The sequence below is a fragment of the Theobroma cacao genome, chromosome 2 (genome assembly GCF_053813885.1).
Source record: "Theobroma cacao isolate CCN51 chromosome 2, ASM5381388v1, whole genome shotgun sequence".
Classification (NCBI taxonomy): Eukaryota; Viridiplantae; Streptophyta; class Magnoliopsida; order Malvales; family Malvaceae; genus Theobroma; species Theobroma cacao.
In genome coordinates, this window is record NC_142640.1 from 44,287,441 (window position 1) to 44,309,946 (window position 22,506).

Below are 22,506 nucleotides of genomic sequence, written 5' to 3' on the forward strand. Positions count from 1 at the left end.
AGACACTTGGTCTCAACAAATTGGTAGTTGAAGGCTTCCTTACTGAGCTGAGAGGTGAACCACATTCTTTAAGTTGGTGATAGGTTATTTGTTTGTGACTTAAGGGCAAATTCTGTACCGTGCTGGTTCTACCCTGTAGGTCCCCTTTCAAAATTTGTTTCTTGGGTTGGCCTTCTCATTTGGCCTTGCCCCTGACCTTAATCTAGCGTGTTAAACAAGATTAAATTTGAGCTGTAACTTTCCACTCTTACAATTAAATCCAATTTAGGGGTGTTTTAAAATACTTTAGTACTAGGAATTGCTAATCCCAAGTAAACTGTGAACAGACTATTACTGCGTAGCTAGGGTTGATTGTGGTTCATTTCTTGCATAAATATTTACATACAAATTTGTCAACATAAATGCTTGGTTTTTTTCCATTCCCATTTGAGGCAAATAGAAGGTAACATGATAAATTCACCTGCCAAGTCCAGAAAACTGCAATCCCAACTGTGATGTTCTGTGAACCACAAAAACCGAACATTATTTTTATAGTGGGAACTAATTTATGATATAATTTCATTTTTCATTTACCCAATTGGATAGCTTGTGGTCCATAAATGTCAAACAAAACAAGTTTAAACAATTTCCTAAGCTCCAAAAAGAAGGGAAAAGTTTTTAAGAGTTTCCAAACTACACACACACAAAAAAAACTAGAAAATCAATAAGCCACATAAGCAATCAGCATCAAAAACCCACATTTCTTCTTTCTTTTGCATTTCCTCTCCCTCCCTTCAACTTGCTTTTCTTCTACTACAACTCCTTCACACTCAGCTCCACTGTCTCTCTATCTCTGCTTTTGGCGGGAGGTTGGGTCCCACCCCAATCAAAATCTCGTCTTTCTCAAGTCTCCTTCTCATAAATACCTCCGCCCAACCCAACCACCCTCCTCCTTTCTCTTCACCGCGAGGGAAAACAAAAAGAAAACATTAAACAAACGAAGCCTTTCTCATTTCTCAACTCTTGCCAGTTCCCTCCTCTCTTTAAAACCCACATTTTTAATTCTCAGGGGGAAAAAAAGGGAGAGAAAGAAAGAAACACCCTTTTATTCCATCATGAAGAAGCTGGCTCTCTTTCTACTCTTCTTCCTCTTCTTCCTCGTCCGGAACCCAAAACCTGTTCTTTCTCTTTCCCCTGACGGCCTGTCTCTTCTGTCTTTGAAATCTGCCGTCGACCAACCTGCGGCCCAGTCAGTTTTCGCCGACTGGAACGAGAATGATACCACGCCCTGTCGTTGGTCCGGTATTTCCTGCATGAACATAACAGGGTACCCTGACCCGCGTGTCGTCGGGATCGCAGTTTCCGGGAAGAATCTCCGGGGTTATATTCCGTCGGAGCTTGGGACGTTAATCTATCTCCGAAGGTTAAATCTTCACAACAACAACTTTTACGGTTCCATACCAGAGCAACTGTTCAATGCCACCTCACTTCATAGCTTGTTTTTGTACGGTAATAACCTTTCCGGTTCTCTACCTCCCTCGATCTGCGATCTTCCAAGGTTACAAAACCTCGATCTTTCCAACAATTCGCTGTCGGGTTCTCTGCCCGAGAATCTTAAGAATTGCAAGCAGTTACAGAGGCTGATTCTTGCTCAAAACAAATTTTCTGGTGAAATTCCTGATGGAATTTGGCCGGAATTGGACAACTTGTTTCAACTCGATCTTTCGTCCAATGAATTCAACGGATCGATTCCTAGTAACATCGGAGAGTTAAAGTCATTGTCGGGGACTCTCAATCTGTCTTACAATCACTTGTCTGGTAAGCTCCCGAAAAGTTTAGGTGACTTGCCAGTTACTGTCAGTTTTGATCTTAGAAATAACAATTTAAGTGGGGAAATACCTGAAACCGGGTCGTTTGCTAATCAAGGACCAACAGCATTTCTAAACAATCCCCTTTTATGTGGGTTCCCTCTTCAAAAATCCTGTAAAAATTCCAACATAAGTCCTTCAGGCAGTCAAAATTCGGGTCCGAATTCTGGTGAAAGCCTGAAAAAAGGGCTTAGTCCTGGATTAATTATATTAATCTCAGCGGCTGATGCAGCTGGTGTGGCTTTGATTGGATTGCTTATAATTTATATTTATTGGAAGAAGAAAGATTCTTCAAATGGCTGTAGCTGCACTGGTAAAGGCAAGTTCGGTCATAACGACAAAGGGAAGCTCTGTTCTCTCTATTCCTGTGCCTGCATCAACGGGTTTCGAAGCGAAGACTCCGAATTCGAAGACCAGGAAAAAGGGGAGAGATCAGGGAAAGGAGAAGGAGAATTGGTTGCCATCGACAAAGGGTTCAGCTTTGAGCTGGACGAGCTGCTTAGAGCGTCAGCTTATGTGTTGGGAAAGAGCGGGCTTGGGATAGTGTACAAAGTGGTGCTTGGGAATGGGGTGCCGGTAGCTGTACGGCGGCTGGGTGATGGTGGAGAGCAAAGGTATAAGGAGTTTGCGGCAGAAGTGCAAGCTATCGGGAAGGTTAAGCATCCCAACGTTGTGAAGTTGAGAGCTTACTATTGGGCTCCTGATGAGAAGCTTCTCATTAGTGATTTTATCTCCAACGGCAATTTGGCTAATGCCATGAGAGGTTAGTTTCTGTTCTGCTGTTTTTTTCTTCTGGTTTTTTGTCCTCCATTTGGAAGCAACTTTACCGGTTCCTGCTTGGATTATTCTAGCAAGCATCACATCACGCTCACGATCAGTAGTCAGTTTAGTTTAGTCACATAAGATTTCAAATTACAATACTATATTAGAAATAAAATATGAAGATAACAAGAAATGAGAAGGTAGTAGAAAATTGCACTGCTTTTTGGTATTATCTCATCCAAGTTGCTGTTTCTGATAACTTTTGTGCGGATCTGATGTTGAAGGTTCAACCTGTTCATTCCTCACTTTAGTTTTACAATATTTTCTTCTTTTAAACGTGTCTTTATTTGTAAAGGAAACATATTTTGCCGTAAGTAGTGGTTTTAGAGGCATAAATGGTAATAATCTGACGTGGTCATACTTTATGATGATCTAGAAATTAGTGGTCCAAGTGGCGGACCCGTTATTGACTGCAATTACACACCCACGGGGACTCATTTGGCCTGCAGTGCAGTCCCTTTCCGTTATAATTCTACTCAGGAAGTGCTGAAATTTTTGTTAGGTCTTCACTGTCCTGTAGTTGTTTTTGTTGCTCATACCAAAAAGAAACAAAAGAAATGCCGAAAGAGGAGGATAATTTTGATCCTAAAGTTATGATTCAGTATGAATTTAGCGCTAAAAAACTCTTGAATTTCTATTTTTTTAAATGTTTTTGCTACTGTTCTATTTGCCTGAAAGAGAAAATATTGCTAATTGTTGTGGGGTGAAAGGGGGTTAGCAGTAGGTTTGTCTGTTGCTTTTAAATGAGTACCACCGAATGGTAGGTCCCTCATCATTGGCCATGAGGGCATCCTATAAAAAAAAAGTGGAAAAGAGCATTGACAGGCAATGGAGAGGAAATAATTTTGGCTTTGAGCATTTCAAGATTTCAATCACAGGGTGATGGGTCACGACTGAAGATGATGATGATGATGATGACGACGACGACTTAGTGGATCTTAGTTTAGATTTGGGTTTTGCTCAAAATATATGCTGCAGCCCTCTCTTGCATGCTTTAGCTTGTAGCTGTTTAAAGTATATTAATCTTAAGTAAGTTTTGACTTAGAACGTTTAATGGTATCAGTCTTTATAGATCAATGACAATTTTCGTTTCAATGCTAACAATTTAAAATTTTTCATTCATACTTTAATTAAAGTGGCTTTGGTCTGGGTATCTAGCTCTATAGTTTTCTTTCTTCTTGACTTTAAACATAGACAAACTTTTGGCAAAGAAAAAGTTTGCTTTTGATTCCATTTTCGAGTTCATTTTCTCCTTGGTTCTTTCTCTATCTCAAACAAAAAGTTACTTTGGGTTTCTTCCATATGAAGGTCCACCGATTTGTTCTGTAAAAGTCACCCTGGTGGGACCTGTTGGTCTTCTTGTTACTGCACTCTTGTCTCCATTCCTTTCTCACATGTAATGCATCGAGTGGTTGGCTACTAAAGTGGAAGATTGTGAAGAGTCGATTTAGTAGTATTATTTTAGGCACCCAATCTGTTTAGCCTGAAAGATTAGAACACATCCATTTGCTGACTGCTGAAATTAAATACAGAGTTCGTATTAACTCTTTGATGCAAACTTTGTAAAGGAACCACCGTCCGTTGCAATTGCCACTTGGTTCTAGTAGTTTTGTTGGCAAATCCATTATTTGTTACTTTCTTTAGGCTATGAGCCTATGACAACTCAGGTGAGGGGAGTGACCCCTAGAACATGCAAGAGTGTGGATTCATTTAATTATAAAAAATGGATTCAAATGGCAGATCTTGCACAATTGGTAACACCCAACGTCTTTAGAATCTCATTGAGTGAATGCTCTGCTCTCCATGTTCATCATTTCCAAACACATTACCTCATAATTAAATTATGTAGTAGTTTGTAGCTAATGAAATTGCTTGAACTTACAGGCAGAAATGGTCAACCATCACCAAGCCTGTCATGGTCAACAAGACTCAAAATCGCAAAAGGTGCAGCTCGTGGCTTGGCCTATCTTCATGAATGCAGTCCAAGAAAATTTGTGCATGGAGACATCAAGCCGTCTAACATTCTCCTCGACAACGAATTCCAACCTTACATTTCTGATTTTGGCCTCAACAGACTTATTAACATCACGGGAAACAATCCCTCTTCCTCAGGTGGCTTTATCGGGGGACTCCCTTACAAATCAATCCAAACCGAACGGACCAACAATTATCGAGCCCCGGAGGCTCGGGTCCCGGGCAACCGGCCGACCCAAAAGTGGGATGTCTATTCATTTGGTGTAGTCTTGCTTGAACTGCTCACTGGCAAGTCTCCGGAGCTATCACCAACCACATCAACTTCCACCGAAATCCCAGACCTTGTAAGGTGGGTGAGGAAAGGGTTTGAAGAAGAAAACCCATTGTCAGACATGGTAGATCCCTTGTTGCTACAAGAAGTGCATGCCAAGAAGGAAGTCCTGGCAGTTTTTCACGTAGCTCTTGCATGCACCGAAGGAGACCCTGAGGTCCGACCAAGGATGAAAACAGTTTCCGAAAATCTTGAAAGAATTGGAACATGATTAAGAAGAAGAGATCAGATGATTGCTTTGTCAGTGAAAGAACATGGTCAATCGTGTAGGAAGTTCCCAGTTCTACTGATTTTTTCCCAAAAGGTAAAATTTTGCAAGGTTGTCAAGATTAACTATTCATTTCCCTAAAGTCTTTGGAATTAGACCCAAAATTTTCCTGAAAATTCAACCGTTTCTTGAAGTTTATTGGAGACCGTATGTGTCCTTTCATGGCGACTATTGAGATAGCTACATTTTTGTAATTTAAATTTCTCTATCCCATTATACCTTGGGATATGTGATTGTAATAAAATTTCTTTTAATTTTCCATGCAATTCAAGGCCGTGTATTTCCAGCCGATTTAATGGCACGATAAATTGCTAATGCAATTTACTTTAAAAAATCCGATGCCGCAAGTAAAGACTTTGATTAAGCTGGCTCGACCTTATGAAGGCCTAATTTGTTTCCAATATATTCTTAATTACTTGCTTATTGACCAAAATTTGCATTAAAAGCACTAATTTATAGCTCAAAAGTATGATATATCAACCGGATCAGCTAACTAGCTAGTGGCTAGTACAGGATAAAGATCCCATTCCAATGCTTATTTACTTAACAGCAATGCAAACCCTTACATCTCGCTTCTCAAGACTCAATTATGTTAATCATTAATGCATTAGGGACTCAAGTTTTGGCAAATCTAAATAATTAATTAAATTATAAATCAAAAAATTTTAATTTACGTATATATGCAAACCATATCATCGAAAATAACATATCTTCATTCTAATATTTGAACTTAACATTTTTATCCTTTTTTTAAAAAAATTATAAATAGAAAAGATAAATTAAACAATCAAACTATAAATGAAAAAACAAAAAGGTTTAGTTTCAACTATTAATTGGAGTGTCGCATTGGAAATGATTGACTTTAATTTTAAAATAAAATTAAAAACATGGTGAGTATAAGATTTCAACATTTATGTTAACTAATTAAAGTTTTATTGTGACTAATTTCTTTGACGTGGCGCCGCATGATTTGCTGGCCGAAGAAATTATTGCTTTTGTTATTGTTATTGTTATTTATTATTATTATTATTATTATTTTTATCAGTCCCTGCGCCAAGTCCCAATTAGGCTCCCAAAAAGAAAAAGAAAAAAGAAAGAAAAGAAAAGAAAACCCCGCTCTCTCTAACTTTCCCTTCTCTCGGGCGATAGATTAACAATACTTGCGAATTCGGATCCTGATAAGCCGAAAAACCCAAACCTCTTGTCTCTCTCAAAAAAACAAAAAATTGGATTTTGATCCAAGGCCAAAGCCGAGTTCTTTTTCACCAGGGTATCTGAAGCAGGAAATCAATCAATCCAAGGATAAGGATCCCAAAACATGGTAAAAACCTAACTTTCTACTATTCCAAATTTTGAGAAATTGCTTTCTTTGTTATTTTAATTCCGAATCAGTAGAAATTTGAACGTATTTGATGTGCGTATTATTTTGAAAAAAATTTCAGTCCGCACTCTTCAATTTCCATTCATTCTTAACGGTAGTGCTATTGGGAATCTGCACCTGCACTTATTTGAAGATGCAATTTCCAGCAATCCTTGAACAGAGAACTGGGTATGCCCCCCCTTTCCTTTTTGGTGTATGCTTTATATGAACAAATAGTAAACACTTCTCATTACTATATTTGCACTGAACTTTATTTACTCGAAATGAATGCTAGATTGGGTGCTTTTGCATAATGGTTGCATATTTTCCAAGTCTTCTGATAGTTAGTTTCACAATGTTTGTGTTGCTGTTATAGCTTTGTAACTTGGAATTACTACCTTTGAACTGAAATTTTTAAGATGGGGGATTTTGGGCCGGTTGACCAGAACTAGATTTCCCCTATTGTATAGGAAGAAAGAAGTCCTGCTAGGCTATTCAGATCTTTATCTTCACTGGTTGAGCGATCAAATTTACTTCTTTTTATCATTAAACCTATTTAAAATCTTTACTTTTGTCTTTATTTTGTTGCAATTTTGCATATTGAATTGAAGTTTTGGGTGGCAGCATTGGTCACAATGATGTTGTCATCAGCTTTATTATTGAAAACTATAAGTATAGCTCTTAATCTTAACAGGAAGTGTTTGTTTTTTCATCATCTTCTGCTTCTCCTTAGATAACTTAAACATCTGGCTTTCTTTCTCACTGAAGACGTTATATTAATTCAAATTGCATGAATCCAGTTAATCTCGATCTTTTTTGTCTTTTTTCTTTGGTATCAAAATTGGTTATTTTATTGTTCCTATTTATAGCATTTATAGGTGTTACTTAAGCCCCACAGTTCATCTGAAGGACATGGTGAGAATGGGAGCTAATATGGTATGATATGCTTATTTGACAGGTTCCGTGGTTTCTTCTGGAAGGCAGCCAGAATAGGTTGGTCTCCTTTTCTGCATGGTTTATTTCTTTCTGGTATCATTGGAATGGTCATGCCTCTATTTTCCTTCTTGTGAATCTTCTTTAGACATATAATTCATCTATTTCATATTTTTGGGGTTAGCATGATTTGTAGTGCACAAATTGGTAACAAGTGGTTGGCCGGAACCTGGAGTGGTTCTCTTTGGAGTGAAGTCAAGTCAAGCATAAAAAGAAAATGAACGTAAGTTTATTTGCTATAAAGCCTTCAAATTAGTTGGTAATAAAATATGGTAGTGAATAGGGCAAAAAATGGAGGATGATAGTTGGTATGATACCAAAATGAAGCTGGAAATGAGAATGAAAAATCAAAGACAAAAACATATAGATCTATCTTAATTAAATAATGAAACTATAGAGTATTCGGCCCTTATTTTAGGTTGTAAATTGGTGGGGTGGGATTGAAATGGGGTTGAGCTGCAATGTTAATTCTGTAGGTTTAGATTCAAAATCTCATAATGTTGCGAGTTGCAATTGGGCAGTGATGATATTTTGACTGAAAGGGAAAGAGACGGCAATGATGATTAAGTTGAATAGCAGTCATGGGGTTTAAAGTCAGGTTATTTTCATGTAAGAATTAGGACCAGGATGTTGGTGCTCCATCTTTTTGCAATCAATTAACATGCTTGGGTGCTACATTAGCTAGAAGCAACTGAATTCTTTTCCGTGTGTTACTTATATGTTCTAACTGATATGTCATTGACTCCTAGTTTACAGCCTTTTTTGGTGCAAATGAACTATGATTGTTGTAATAATTAATATCAGATTTTGTTTGTTGGAAATCCATAATGTGATCTGTTGTATATTTGAGCCAGTGGTGCTTTCTTGTTCTGTTTGTGTAATAGGGTTGCACCATGCCTTGTTCTTTTGTGAACGTATATGTGCAAATGGGCATGTCAATGTAAATATTTATGTGGCCGATTATGTATTTCATTTGTACCTTGTAATTCTTTCCCAAAAAACAAAGATGTATTTCTCTTTCTTGACTATAAGTAGTGAAGTTGCTTCACAAGTGTTTCTTCCAGTAGTATGTTCCTGGACTCCTTTTTCATTTGCAAGTTTGTTTCTTGGAGAAAAATTAGGAATGCATTTTGGATTAAATCAAGGCTTCCTTGCACACAAATGATGTGGAATTTAGTGCAACCATTTTGGAAAGTAGATAAGGGAAAAAAAGAGAGAGATAATGCATTACAACCTGTGGGACTAACATGTATGTTTCTTGAATTAGGTGAACGTTTGAGTCCTTGGGTGGCTGTAGGATGCTTCACCATGGGTGTGTCAATAATATTTTTCTGAGCAACAAGCACCATCCACTTGTTCAGAAGCAGGCTCCATTTTTTCCATGCGGGCAAATGTGTCTCTTGTCGAAATTTGACATGATTAGAGGGTTTGTATGATGAAAAGAGTGTGATAACACTGTTTCAAGAACAATGTACACCCTTATTTGAAATGTATGCTAGAATTATTTGGCAGATTATTCATTGATTATTTTTCAGTTTGTCTTGTCTTGAAACACGACCAGTAGTGGACCTAAAGGTTATGATGGATGGACAACTATAATTGCCAATTTGATTCCTTTCATTTTATAGTATCAAGTCTCCTAGTCTTCCATTTTTTCTTCTCCCCAACTGTTTTATTCAAACTCATTGAATTGCTCAACGGGGAATTTTCATTTTTCTTCTCTATAAAATCAGATTTTGCATGTAGGAATCAGGATTCATGAGTTAATTTCAAGAGAATGACCGGAGTTTGGGGGGGGGGGGGGGGGGGGGGGAGGGGGTTTAGAGGGACATTAGACTATGGAGGGTCGGATGAAATCTGAAATTGCACTAAGCATTTTGTTTCTATTCAGTCACGGTTGGTACCTTGCATATGCCTGTCACGTGCTTGATGCAAACGGTGGAATTTTAGAAGAAAAGAGAAAATTGAAATTAGGGCGGTAGGCGACTTAAAGCTGATATAGGAATACATGCAGTGACATAAACAGTAAGCTTATGCTTGAATCTCCTCAGGATCACTACCTTTTCAGCACTCCAATGAAATACAGGCAGGATAATCTTCTTGATAGGTTTCTTTCCACTGCTTCCTTTGGTTGCTGTCACTGTGTCTTCATTGTTTTCTTCATCTTCACCCCAGTGAAGAGGATAGCTTCGCAAAAACACTCTTCTATTATTGTAGTCTTCATAGCGAAAACTCCTAGGTCTCATCCCATCTCCCTCTATGTCTTGGCAATCCATACCTAGCTAAGAATCTGCTTAGCGTCTGAGAGTTGTCAGGTAAAGTTGGCTTATATAGAGTTGCGAGAGGCATGATGCCAGTGTGTGTGAGATGGCCATATGGTAATTGTGCAGCTGACAGGCTGATGAGGACATTAAAGTAAAGAGCAGTTTTCCTGAAAACGAAGGCAAAACCTTAGTATTTGGTTTTTCCAAGGTGCCGTAGGAATATATCTTATATTATAAATTTAATATGCTTTTGATTTTCTGCATTCTATATGGAAATGGTGCCTTAACGGGGTATCCTTCGTTATCTTTGTCAATTAGATATTCATCATTGGTGGATGTTTATTGCATGAGATGTTGGTGACGTTGCAGGCCTTGAAGATTATTGATTCTGCTTTTGCTGTAACGAGCGTGCCGTAACAACAGATCTTCTGTGAAAATTGTTCTCTTATTAAATCCCTTAGCTGCGGCTGTACGTTATAATCTTTTGAAAATGTTTCAATTTTCTTGATTTCTTTTTTCCTTTTATTAGCATTTGATTTAATGATTGACATATGTTTCTTTATATTCAAATAATTGAGTTCAAATTTTTCATCTCTTGATATCCAAATACTTGGAAATTAACTAAAATGAGATTTGTCACAAGTATAGTAGCATTTCATTTTCAAGTTCCAACAGTTTAGATGATTATGCTCCTAGTATTTTTCACGTGAAGATTTTTCGTGGCTTGTAAGATATATATTCAAACCAAATATCCTCCTGGTTGGAGACTGATTTAACCCATGCCCGAAGGAAGTGGGGACGATGAGTTTGTGTCAAGATCACAAGTCAGCTAATTGTTTTGTTTTGTTCTTTCTGTCATGCATATGCTCTTTGGTTTGTGTCGGTAGGCGTACTTTGGAATAATAAAACTTTTCGCCTTTATCATATCTATACTTATAACTATAAGCTATGAAAGATAGAAGACAAAATGTTTAATCATTTGCCGTTACGGGACTGCAGATATCCAAAGCATCCTTAGGGTAACCTAGGTATTCAAGTCTAGGAAAAGCACTAAGCAGCAGCTAAGGCACGTTAAGATTTAATAATAGTTAATAAAGAATAGTTAAACGGAAAAATCCAAGAAATTTTTTTTTGCCAACAGTTATTAACTTGTTATATATGCATTTGTTGTTAAAAAAAAAATTGGACCTTACTACTATATTATTGCATTTTGATGAATTTGTTAGCATTTTAAAGCTTGATAACTTGCATCAAATTGGTTACCTTTGTTGACTACTGCTTCCACAAAAATGAATGAAGAAGGATTGCTTGTTAGATTATTCTTACTGATTATAGATTTGCGATAAATATCTAATATTCAATTCTATCTTGTTCCTGATCAAATAGTATATAATTAATATATATATATATATATATGTGTATGTACATCGTTGAACGAACTTTTGTGTATTATAACAATATAAATTTTAATTATTAATTAAATTAAAAGTAGAGTAAAGGGAAAAGCTAGACCAAAGGGCTGGGCCAGTGGTCACCAACACTGGTTTGGTGGATGAGGACAATCACGGGGCCTAGGACCACCTGCATTGTCCAATAGGACATGCTTCTTTTGCCAATTTGCCATAGCCAGTTATACTTTCTTATCGGTTGGATTGTTAAATTTCGAGGTAAAATGAAACTTGAGATAGTAACTTTTTAATAACCGCACAATTAACCTGAATTTTAGGCATATTTAAAGTTTAAACCCTTCGAACTCTTTGTTTTGTTACAAGTTTTAAAAAATTAAATGTTTAACATAATTAATTATCCTAACACAGTCCATGAAATTTCTGAAAACATAATTTAGATTCTATTTAAGTTTAATCAAATCCAAACATGGTTCAAGAAATTGTAAGAGTCTGGCGTAAATTGCAATGTGGCCAGTCATGTGGCGTAAGGAGACGATCGGGCTTGGTATCCACTCACAAATCCAAGGAAGCCAAGGTAGAGTCTCTCAGAGATAATATTGATTTTGAAAAGAAGGATAACAACCCTCACTTCACCAGAAAATCCCAACGATATATATGACAAATGATTATTTTGTTGCTTCACTTTAACTTCGGTAACTACCAAGCACTAGTTTTGGTATAATATTCAATATGTTTTTGAATATCTAATGTGACAATTCAGAATATTTTGCTGCGGGAAATAGAAAGAGATAATAGCTTCCGATGATTATGAGAGCATTGTGGTTGTAGAAAGCGAGTGATCATCGCTGGGTTTCTTCACCTGATATTGATGTAAGAGTAAAGTCATGAAAAAGATGTTCAGAGATCATTTGTCGCCTTCCCTGACAATGAAGAAAAATTGTGTGTAAAAATGTTAGATTTGAGTTTTAATACTACTTTTGCATACCAGAAATATATATACATACCAGGTTAAAGGGTGAAATACAGAGCGGATAAATCCAGGGCGGGCAGTGGATGAAATCCTCTAAACCATTCTAACAAAAGATACAAATTAATTCCTTGTTATTGCCGTGGTCGATCGCCACACTCACCAGCAGTAGCACTCAGCTAGTGTTTTGCATCTAAATGAACTCAGATAAAACAAAACTTTATGAAGAATTTCATTTTTTTTTTAGTGGAATACTTTGACTCTGGAATTTGGAAGCTGAGCTTTGTTTTAGTTTTCCATTTTCCAAGCATAACTCTATTTAATATTTGCAGGAGTAAAGCAACCACCTGAAAGAGACAAGTAAGGAAAGCATGGCTTTCATCACTGCCCCAAAGTCGCAAACAATAAATCAGGTGGACCTCAGCCTTCATCATTGAAGGTAAGATTAGGTCAACTTTCAAATAGTTCCAGACTAGTAGTAAACACTTGCTTTCCCCTCTCTCTCTCTCCCTCTTTTTAATGGCACTTCCACACTTTGGCCTGGATCAAATCATTGAGTTAAGCGGAAGCTTGTAGTGTGAGTCAGAATGTGCATTAACTGCAGTTAGGAGGCTACATGGCATGGCATTTTTTTTTTCCTTTATAATGCTTTTGTCGGAAAAAGCAATGTTCAATGCTACAATTTTGTTTTTAAAAAAATATTTAAAGCAAAGATGCGTAAAGAACTGCAGATTTGATCTTTAGTTTCGGGCATCTATATGTGTAGTATGTGGTATATACTGAACGTAACATACAAAGTTGGAAAAGGAGGGTCACTGCTCAGAAACTCTTCAATGGCAAAGCAAGGAAGTTAACAAATCTAAAAGAGAAATGGAGCCACCCAAAAAGCAGACTTTTATTTCTTTTCCCGCTGCAGCCTTAAAAGAAAAATACTAGTAGTCCAGTAAGAAAGAGATCAATCAAACATAGGTAACAGTACTCTACAAAATAAATAAAGAGAGATCATCGAATATGGACCCACGCCTGCAAGCGCCATTACTTTGCTTTCAAGACCAATCAACTCCTCCCAACATTTCGGTTGAGTGAATTCAAGCATAAAGCTAACGTTCCTGTTTCTTTCTCAGTCAATTTTCTCTTTTCTTTCCTTGAATTGAAGAAAACTGGCTAGTCGCAATGCTGTCTCATGATTGAGTAGAAGAGACTGTTGTCGTCAAAAAGACATGGGCAACTGTGTTACAGTTTACAAGAACAAAGATCCTGCAGCCATGAATCTTAGTGCCCAAATTCAATCACCCAGTAAGGAGAACTTTGTCAGAAGGGAGCACTCAGTTGCTGAACTCGGTTCCAGGCCTCAGCCGTCATCACTGGAACCAGAAACTAGTTTTCGAAACTTGAGTATGTTTCTAACCTGGTTTGCTTGACTCATTAATCGTCATTCTTTCTTCTTATGTTAGGCTTACATTCGTGCTTATGCTTGGGCTTTGGATAGTTTGATCTAAGATATCAGCTTGGTTCTGACTTCTGATGCTGCTTTTAAGTTTGTTCTTTATGAATAATACCAGTTAAAGATTAACTGAATTATCATTTTGGTGTATGTTGATTTTATCTCAATAAAACATTTGAAATTCTATTTGGTTTCCTTTGCTAGCCTGATTTTCTGTTATCTTTTTATATCTATTTATTAATCAAATTTCGGATTGGGCATGGTACTTTTTCAATTGTGAGGTTTCGCCCGATCATTTCCATCAAGTTCGATTCTGGATACCAGTAAAGAAAGTAGTTGATTTAGTGACAGGCTGTCCCCTTACGATGACATTATATGTTTTTGTTTTTTTGGGGCGATGACATTATATGGTTCAGTTGTCTATTTTCTCCCAGGAAATGAGTAACCCTGTTAATGTGTTCCTGGCAAAACAAGTCTTATAATCTAGCTTCTAATTTAAAAATTTAATGTGACCCTTTTTGTGGCAAACTAAAACATTTGCTGCAGCAAATTTCTTCTGCAGGTTGTACGTTTCTTTGCACACTTAAATTCTGCACTGACTTCCATCTGCTTGAGTGAGAGAGAAAGTCTTCATAACTAGGCTCAAAACCCCTTAGGAGTACTCGCATTAGCAAAATTAGACGTTTTGCTGTCTATTCGTTTAACAGAGAAGACATTGGTTTTTCATGGTATCTTCCTGTTTTCTGTCTCTTCAGAGTTGAAAGTCTATCCTAACTGATAACCAATAAATAAAGGATTGATTTGAAGTTGAGAGTTTTAACCAAATTAACTAGTCCTGACCTACCAGTCACTTATCAATTGTCCCTATGCTCTTCCCAAGTGTCTTCAGCTCAAATTTTCTTGTTTATGAAGGAATCAAAAGAAATAGTATTTTCCCCCCTTCTCTTGCATAGGAACCCTTGTTCTACCCAGAGTACTTTCTGAATCACCAAGATTATCTGAACTAAGTAGATGCCATATCTATTCACCACCTCTGATAATGTCAGCAACCATAGCATGTTCTGCAATATTTCAGTCATAAAAGCCCTTTTATATCATATAATTTACAATTTTTTATAATCACTACAATATCAAATATCCTCACTGCAGATGTTGTTTCCTGGAATGAACTGTTTGAGTTTTCTAGTTTTAGATTGGAGTAGAAGAGACAAAAATGAAATAACTATTATTGTGATCATAGCCTAATAGGTTATGACTTTTGTTAATAGCAGGGTAACAACAAAGATGGTGATAAAAACAACGAGTGTATTCAGGATGCCTGAGTGCTCTTGGATGGTTTGGCCGTGACAGTTTTGCCATGGTGTCTCAAAATATTAACATAGCGCTGTATGACGACTGTCAGTTTCGCTTGTCTTGGGAAAATAGAATGATCAGGAAAGTTTGTTAGCAGATAGTTGGAAGCTCCTTTTGATTAGGAAACTATGCAGCTTGGACTGAATCTCATTGCAACTATTATGCACTTTCTGACTAACATGTAAATGTCTGGTTATTTCTCGTGCATGCCATGGCAAATTCTTTGCAGGATTCAAGATGGTAAATTATTTTTCTGCAAACTGCTACATAAAAGTTACGGATGAATTCTTTTGAAAAGCAATGTCTGTGTAAAATTGAATGTGGTTGTGACATATTGCAGTGTCTTGACCCTTTCTTCTTGACTGGAAATTCACCCTTGTTTAGCATCTGTAATTGAACTGTGCCTATAACTTTATCCAGGTAAAACAGAGAATTTTTTCGATTCCCAGCCCTGGCTAGAATCTGATTGTGAAGATTTCTTCAGTGTCAATGGTGGTGAGATTTCCCTAATTTTGTCGAGACAAAATTATTTACATTTGCCTATTATAATTACATGAAATGATGTATATGTACTGGGAAAATGTATTGCTAAGGTTCTTAATAATTATCAGTGGTTTTGACAAGCTTGATTTCATTCAGATTCTACCTCTTCTTGCGGTAACAGCCCTAACCACCAGAAAAGCTTCACGGAAAGTTCTCTACCTGATAAAAATCATTCTACGGACTGTGCACAGGATGCAGTATCTCAACATTCTCCAACTGAGACAAAGAAGCAACTAATTGAGTTATTTCGTGAAAGCTTTGATGATGGTGATGCTGTAAACGATGATCCAAGTTTAGACGGGCGGTTAAAAGAAAAACCTGCAACTTTCAGCCTCCGTCCAAAATCTACAAGTAGAAGTCCATCTGAATCTATCCCGAACTCTGTTCAAAGTAGTGAGGCAACTCCATACAGGGGATACCTCCCAAAAAAAGAAAAATCAGCCCAGTCTGCGCAGTGCTGCCTTCCAAGTTTGGTGCGCAACATGAGCTTTGGTGAGAGAAAAAAGAGGTTAAGCCCAGCCAAAACGGATGGATGGTAAAGCCAAATATTTATTCTGTATAAATCTCTTGAGAAGTTAAACTTTTGAAGATTGACTTGGTTAAACCAGCTACAATCTGAAAACCTTTTTGCAACTTGTCTTTTATCAGCAGCACAATTGTAGAGTGATGCATAAACTGGGAATTTTGTCCTAATGTATTGTTTAAGTACACCTTGTATCTCATATTTTCCTATAGTGGTTGATATGGCATCTGTAAAATGAGAAATTTGTAAATTTCTATATGTTCACTTGCTTGGTGTTGTGGCATTATTGAGTCATTTGTCTTTTGTCTATATTATTGCTGAAAAGTTGAAATCGTACTGGTATGTGACAATCGCCTTTCTATTCTGCAGATGAAGTCTACAATGATCAATGCATTGGTTATGATTTAAAAAGATACATTGTTGTTATTCTCATCCTGCAGCTTTTCCTTTTTATTTACGTTGGCTTAACATTCCTACTCTGAATTAATGAATTGAGCCCTTACAACAAAGGAAACATCTTTCTGTTATTTACAAACAAGAGAGAAAGCTCATGATACATAGCATTAAAATCCTTAAATACAGGACGAGCTGGATAAGGCAGTACAATTTTCCTAGCTAACTACCAAGATTACGGATGCATGGCTCTACACTCCTTAATCCATTTATCCTCCTTCCCTCAACAACTTTCTTTCTGAAGCCATCTTTTTTCAAGGACAGTTCACTACTTGTAAGGCAAAATCAGAAAATTGAAATGATAAAGATAAAGGGTAGAAGTAACAAATGTTAAGCTACCATTGATGAATCAACACAGAGCAGAAGCAAATGTTACCTTGGTTACCTTTGTCTTTAATTTCTTTGCACCTCCATTTTCCTTTGCAAACGAGCCAATTTCACTGCAATCAGCACGAACAGTTTATCCTTCATATTTTCCAAGTACCGGAAATAGGCACGTCTGACAGACTTCTTTATCACCAAAGTGCCAAAAACAGCCCAAAATCCGATAACAAATCCGAGTACTGCACTTATGTACATCCCTAGGTTTTTGGATCCGTCGTCATCTTCATCATCCTCGTCTTTGGGAAATCCGTCTCCATCACCGGATATTGAGCAGTTGGCTGACAATGGAGGCCCACAGAGTCTTGGGTTACCCTGGTAAATAGATGGATCAGCCATGGTTTGCAGTTGGTTAGATGATGGAATTTGGCCGGACAGGTTGTTGTAAGACAAGTTCAAATAGTTCAACAGAGTCATTGAAGATATGCTTGGAGGAATTGGGCCTGAAAGACGGTTATGTGAGAGGTCAAGGACTTCCAACCATCGCAACTTTCCAATATTTTCTGGTATGTTGCCTATTAATTGGTTCCAAGATAGATTCAAGGATCCCAAGGTTGATAAATTTGTAATCTCCTCGGGAATCTCTCCAACTAAATTGTTGCCAGACAGGTCAATGGTGTTGACAAGTGTAATTATCTTGGTAAATTCACTTATCCTCCCCTTGATAACCAACTCGGTGTGCTGAAAGAATGATGTTTCTCGTACTGTTGGTGTAAGTCCGGTAAAATATCCTCTCAGATATTTCAAACGCACCAAACTGCCCAGACAACTAGGAATTGACCCTGACAAATTATTATGTCCCAGGTCCAAGATGTGGAGGTTGGAGAGATTACATATTTGCTCAGGAATAGTTCCCGTTAACTTGTTGGCTCGCAGGTTCAAAAGATACACCAAAGTCGGGTACGCTACGATTGACTCGGGTATGGTTCCGGAAAATCCATTCTCTCCAAGATCAAGAGCAAACAAGACTTTGCAGTAGCCCAAGACTGTAGAAACTTCCCCAGAAAGATTATTACCGCTCAATTTCAAATTCCAAGACTGTAGAAATTCCAAATTCCTCATATTGTTTATCGATGGTGGAATGCTACCATTTAAATGGTTCCGAGAAAGATCTAGATTTTCCAACACAGACATTTCAAGGCCTATATTCCAAGGAATTGCTCCTGAAAATAAATTATTTCTCAAAGAGAGATTTGTCACATTACGCCAAAGTGGGATTGAACCCTCCAGGTTATTGAATCCCAAATTTATCCATGCTCCTACGCTGAAGGGAAACATTATTGAATCGGGAAGCTTGCCTCTTAATTGGTTTTGGGAAAGATCCATCCAGAAGATCCGTGGCGATAATCTCCAAAGCCAAACAGGTATGGTGTCTGAAATGCCAACACTTGAGAGTGTTATTTGAATAATTCTGTTCTGAGTTCGGAGCCATGCCGGAAAAGTAGGTCCCAATTGGCAATCACTAATTGCAATGTAAGACAGACTGAACGGAGGAATCCAGTCATGTCTCAAGCTGAAAGTCAAAGATTTGTTCACGGATGATAAGGATAGATCGTATAAATTTGTCAGGTTCTGCAGATGAAACTCGGTTATGACTCCTTCCACTGAATTACCATACAGACCCAGTCTCAAAAGCCTTGTGAGTTTTCCAATACTTTGAGTGATGGTGCCACTCATCATGTTGAAAGTTAAGTCCAGTATTTCTAACCGTGACAAATTCCCCATGGATTTTGGAAGCGGGCCTGATAAAGAGTTGTGCGAGAGTTCAAGCTCTTCCAAATTTCTAAGGGACACCAAGGAATCAGACAACCTCCCTTTGAGTTTATTATAGGAGAGTTTAAGTGATTTCAAATTTCTAAGCAACTGCAAAGAGTCAGGCACATTCCCTGTGAGTTTGTTTAAACTTAAATCTAGTGTCTCTAAGCTTCCATTGCTACATCCAGACAAAGCCCCTACAAAATCTGTAATTTCTCCTTCGATAGAATTAAATGACATATCTAAAATCCTTAATTTGCAAATATTTCCCGATAAAACTGTGGGAATGGGACCTGTAAGGTTAGAACCAGCAAGCTTAAGTTGCCTGAGGTTACCGAGATTAAAGAGCCACTGTGGCATTGAAGAGCTGAATCTATTATATGAGAGGTCAAGAGCCTGAAGTGACGTGAAATTTACAAATGGAAGAGATTGAGGAAGGTCAAAAAGTTCACAGACAGACAAATCCAATTGCAACAATGAAGGAAGCATATTAACAGCTTGTAGCCAATTTGTTGTGGGACCTGTAAGGTTAGAACCAGCAAGCTTAAGTTGCTTGAGGTTACTGAGATTAAAGAGCCACTGAGGTACTGAAGACCTGAATTCATTATATGAGAGGTCAAGAGCCTGAAGTGACGAGAAATTTACAAATGGAAGAGATTGAGGAAGGTCAAAAAGTTGACAGCCAGACATATGCAACTGCAACAATGAAGGAAGCATATTAACAGCTTGTAGCCAATTTGTCGTTGCCTTACTGAGGTTTACGCCTCCTAAACCGAGGGATTGGATAGAAGACAGGCCAGAGAGCCAGTTTAGATCAGACACCCAAAGATAGTTTGGATATGAAAACGTGTCGAGATCCAGATGAACCAAATTTGACAGATTGCCAAGTTGGGGAGGAACCATTCCGGAAAAGTTTGCCCCATGGAGGTTGAGAGACTTCAAAGTTTTGAGTGAACCTATGAAATTTGGAATTGAAATTCCTAGGAAGTTATTATAACTCAGGTCCAAGTATTTCAAAGATGTTAAGTTTAGCAAAGACGGATTCAACGAACCACCAAGCTGACAGTACAGATAAGGCGATGGGAAACTTACTTGTACGGATGAACAGTTATACCTTGGTCCAAGGTCGAGCGCGAAAACCTGGGCTGTCTGCTTGTCACATTCTACGCCAGCCCAGTTGCAGCAGTCTTTGCCAACCCAGGAAGAAAGTCGACCAAAGGGATCTATAAGACCTTCCTTAAACTTAAGGAGGGCTTTCCTCTCCATCTCGATGCAACCTACACTGGAATTAGATCCAGTAGCCTCAAGAATTGGAAAATGATAAAATTTAGAAAAAAGGAAGAAAATGAAAAGAAGTTGAAAGGGCGCGTTTCTGCTAGCCATCCTCACCTTGCAGCGAAAACACTTCCTATGCAAGAGAATATATAACGTTGATTAATAATATAATTAAAGGTAAAATATATTCACCTCTTAATTTTTAGATATAATTTTATATAAGTTTATTAATTTTTAAAATAAATAATCTATTTGAAAAAAATATTTTTCATTGAGCATATATATCCAATCGTAGGTCAACAGTTAATATTTTCATTAATTTGATGACGTGATAATATTTAAAAAATAATTTTATTTTTTATTAATTTTAAAAATTATCACACTATATAAATTATAATTTTTTATTTTTAATTTTTTCCTACTCAATCAAAAATTTATCCCTTACCTCTTTCGGTGGCCAGAACACCAGATTTGCCTCTAGTCGAATCTCCCTCCCCAATGCTCTGTGCCCCCTAGCGCGAGATCCACGCTTCGGCTCCTTTGGAGAATGTAGGGGCGGAGGGGCGGGGAGTGTGGCTTCCCTAGGGAGCTAGGGGAATGGATGATCTGGAGGGCCGTTGACTGGCCTAAAAAAAATAGTGAAAAAAAGGTAGAAAGAAGAAAGGTATTTTTAATATTTTACATTTGTCAGTTAATGTCGTTTATGCTTTTGGGATTGATTATCTATTTTGAAAACTAATGAACTCGTGTAAAATTATGACTAAAAGTTAAGAGGTGAGAGTATTTTAGCTTAAAATTAATGATGTCATGGAGTTTTATCAAGTAGACTAAATGCTTGATTTAGGGTCAAAACTTTTGAATTTTTGTTAATTTAAGACTAAACATTTCAATTGTAACAATTAAAAGTCAAATATTTTCGATTCCTTATAATTAAAGGTTAAGATGAGAGGTGTCTAGTGCGTGTAAAACAAACGCGTGATGTGGACTATTAAGTTTTTTCTATCAAGTCAAAACGATTTAAATTATGGTGTGGCGTGCAACAACTTTTTCAACATGCTATGTAATAACTGCATTTTTCAGCATAACGTGTAATAATTAAATTTTCAACATGGTGTGTAACAACTATATTTTTCTACATGATGTGTAACAACTAAATTTTCAACAAAACGTGTAACAACTAAATTTTTAACATGACGTATAACAATTACATTTTTCTACATGACGTGTAACAAATAAATTTTCAACATGACGTGTAACAATTAAATTTTTATAAACTCAATCAAGTCAACTATCATGTCATCAATGGCGTGTGATATACACTTCATCTACTTGTCAACTTAGTCCTTAATTGTAAGGAATCGAAAATGTTTGACCATTGATTTTTACAAATGAAACACTTGGTCCTTAATTGAAATAGTGTCCAAACGTTTAACCCTAATTTGAGCATTTAGCCTATCAAGTAAGATGGCAATCTTTGTGTTATTTTATCATTCGAACATAGGACTAAGAACACTAAAATTAAAGAATGACTTCAATTATTTATTAGGTTCTTTACGGATTATTTATTAGGTGTGCTCTAGTGGACATTTTCAACAATAATAGTGTGAGATACAATCTCACACTAAAAGAAAAAAAAGAATGGAAGTTTTTTAAATAGTTATGTTTGTTCAAACAATTATATTTATTTAAATAATTATGCATGTTCAAAAAGTTACATATTTTTGTTTATAAATAGGATTCCTTTGGTTTTTTGAAATTATATAAAAAAAATTTACAATCAATCTCTCTTCTTCATCAAATACTTTTCACATTATTTCATATAATGTTTTGTTAAAAAAACAACTTTATAGGATTTCGATACCATACCTCGATGAATACTAAGTGGATTCGTTTTTTCAATGTAAAATATAGTTAATAATTAGATTTCATTGTATCCTCATGGTTTATCGCTTTTGTAACCCTTTTGATAACTAATGTTGAGGCAAGCAAAACTTTGAGGACAGTGACATTGATATACAGATTTTAAAAATGAAATGTTTGATAATTTTGAGATTTATAACTCAAAAGTTGATTTAAATTATGACTCTTTTATCAAGTGTTTAAAATTAGATAGAGGTAGAAAATATTATAATCCAAGTTATTTGAAATCCATTAGTATAGTATATCAAACTCTAGCACTAAACACATCGCAAAAAAATGGTGCGGCAAAAAGAACTATAGGATATTAATTGAAATGGTAAATGCAATATTATCATACTCTAGTTTTGGATAGGATTTTTAGGATACAAAAAACTTTATTAACGACTTGTTACATGTTAAATAGATTTTTTTGGAAAAAATTTAACCATGGCTCCAAATGAGCAATGGAAGAAAAAGAAACCAAATCTTAATTAGTTGAAGCTTTGGAGAGTAGAACTATAGTTAGGGGTAGATCTAGGAATATTTGTAAGTGGTGTCATAACTAAAATAATAATAATAATAATAATATAATATAAATATGTTAAAATTCATAAATTAGAAGTTTTAACATTAAATTAAAGAAAT

At 36.6% G+C, this 22,506-nt stretch overlaps 4 protein-coding genes across 4 annotated transcripts; 3 read left to right on the plus strand and 1 right to left on the minus strand.

Moving 5' to 3' along the window:
- Positions 1–760: 760 nt before the first annotated feature.
- Positions 761–5,508, plus strand: LOC18609722 (Leucine-rich repeat protein kinase family protein). The gene is made up of 2 exons (XM_007044984.3): positions 761–2,610; positions 4,554–5,508. The coding sequence occupies exons 1-2, from the start codon at positions 1,095–1,097 to the stop codon at positions 5,183–5,185; spliced, it is 2,148 nt and encodes a 715-aa protein (XP_007045046.2). The 5' UTR covers positions 761–1,094; the 3' UTR covers positions 5,186–5,508.
- A 785-nt stretch (positions 5,509–6,293) lies between these two features.
- On the plus strand, positions 6,294–9,111 carry LOC18609723 (kish-A-like protein). Its single transcript, XM_018114494.2, has 4 exons — positions 6,294–6,563; positions 6,685–6,791; positions 7,561–7,595; positions 8,863–9,111. Exons 1-4 carry the CDS (start codon positions 6,561–6,563, stop codon positions 8,928–8,930), a joined length of 213 nt encoding a protein of 70 aa, XP_017969983.1. The 5' UTR covers positions 6,294–6,560; the 3' UTR covers positions 8,931–9,111.
- A 3,933-nt stretch (positions 9,112–13,044) lies between these two features.
- Positions 13,045–16,340, plus strand: LOC18609725 (uncharacterized protein At3g27210-like). The gene is made up of 3 exons (XM_007044988.3): positions 13,045–13,630; positions 15,453–15,527; positions 15,672–16,340. Exons 1-3 carry the CDS (start codon positions 13,456–13,458, stop codon positions 16,112–16,114), a joined length of 693 nt encoding a protein of 230 aa, XP_007045050.2. The 5' UTR covers positions 13,045–13,455; the 3' UTR covers positions 16,115–16,340.
- Positions 16,341–16,473: 133 nt separating this feature from the next.
- On the minus strand, positions 16,474–20,067 carry LOC18609726 (receptor-like protein EIX2). The gene is made up of 2 exons (XM_088803947.1): positions 19,780–20,067; positions 16,474–19,643 (listed from the first exon to the last, which is right to left on the minus strand). Exon 2 carries the CDS (start codon positions 19,588–19,590, stop codon positions 16,945–16,947), a length of 2,646 nt encoding a protein of 881 aa, XP_088660073.1. The 5' UTR covers positions 19,591–19,643; positions 19,780–20,067; the 3' UTR covers positions 16,474–16,944.
- Positions 20,068–22,506: the final 2,439 nt, after the last annotated feature.

Coding starts and splice junctions, on each gene's coding strand:
- LOC18609722 (XM_007044984.3), top strand. CDS start 1,095: ATGAAGAAGCTGGCTCTCTTTCTACTCTTCTTCCTCTTCTTCCTCGTC. Junction 2,611..4,553: donor TTTGGCTAATGCCATGAGAG/GTTAGTTTCTGT, acceptor TTGAACTTACAG/GCAGAAATGGTCAACCATCA.
- LOC18609723 (XM_018114494.2), top strand. Junction 6,792..7,560: donor ATCCTTGAACAGAGAACTGG/GTATGCCCCCCC, acceptor CTTATTTGACAG/GTTCCGTGGTTTCTTCTGGA. Junction 7,596..8,862: donor CTGGAAGGCAGCCAGAATAG/GTTGGTCTCCTT, acceptor TTCTTGAATTAG/GTGAACGTTTGAGTCCTTGG.
- LOC18609725 (XM_007044988.3), top strand. CDS start 13,456: ATGGGCAACTGTGTTACAGTTTACAAGAACAAAGATCCTGCAGCCATG. Junction 13,631..15,452: donor AACTAGTTTTCGAAACTTGA/GTATGTTTCTAA, acceptor AACTTTATCCAG/GTAAAACAGAGAATTTTTTC. Junction 15,528..15,671: donor TTTCTTCAGTGTCAATGGTG/GTGAGATTTCCC, acceptor GATTTCATTCAG/ATTCTACCTCTTCTTGCGGT.
- LOC18609726 (XM_088803947.1), bottom strand. CDS start 19,590: ATGGTTCCTCCCCAACTTGGCAATCTGTCAAATTTGGTTCATCTGGAT.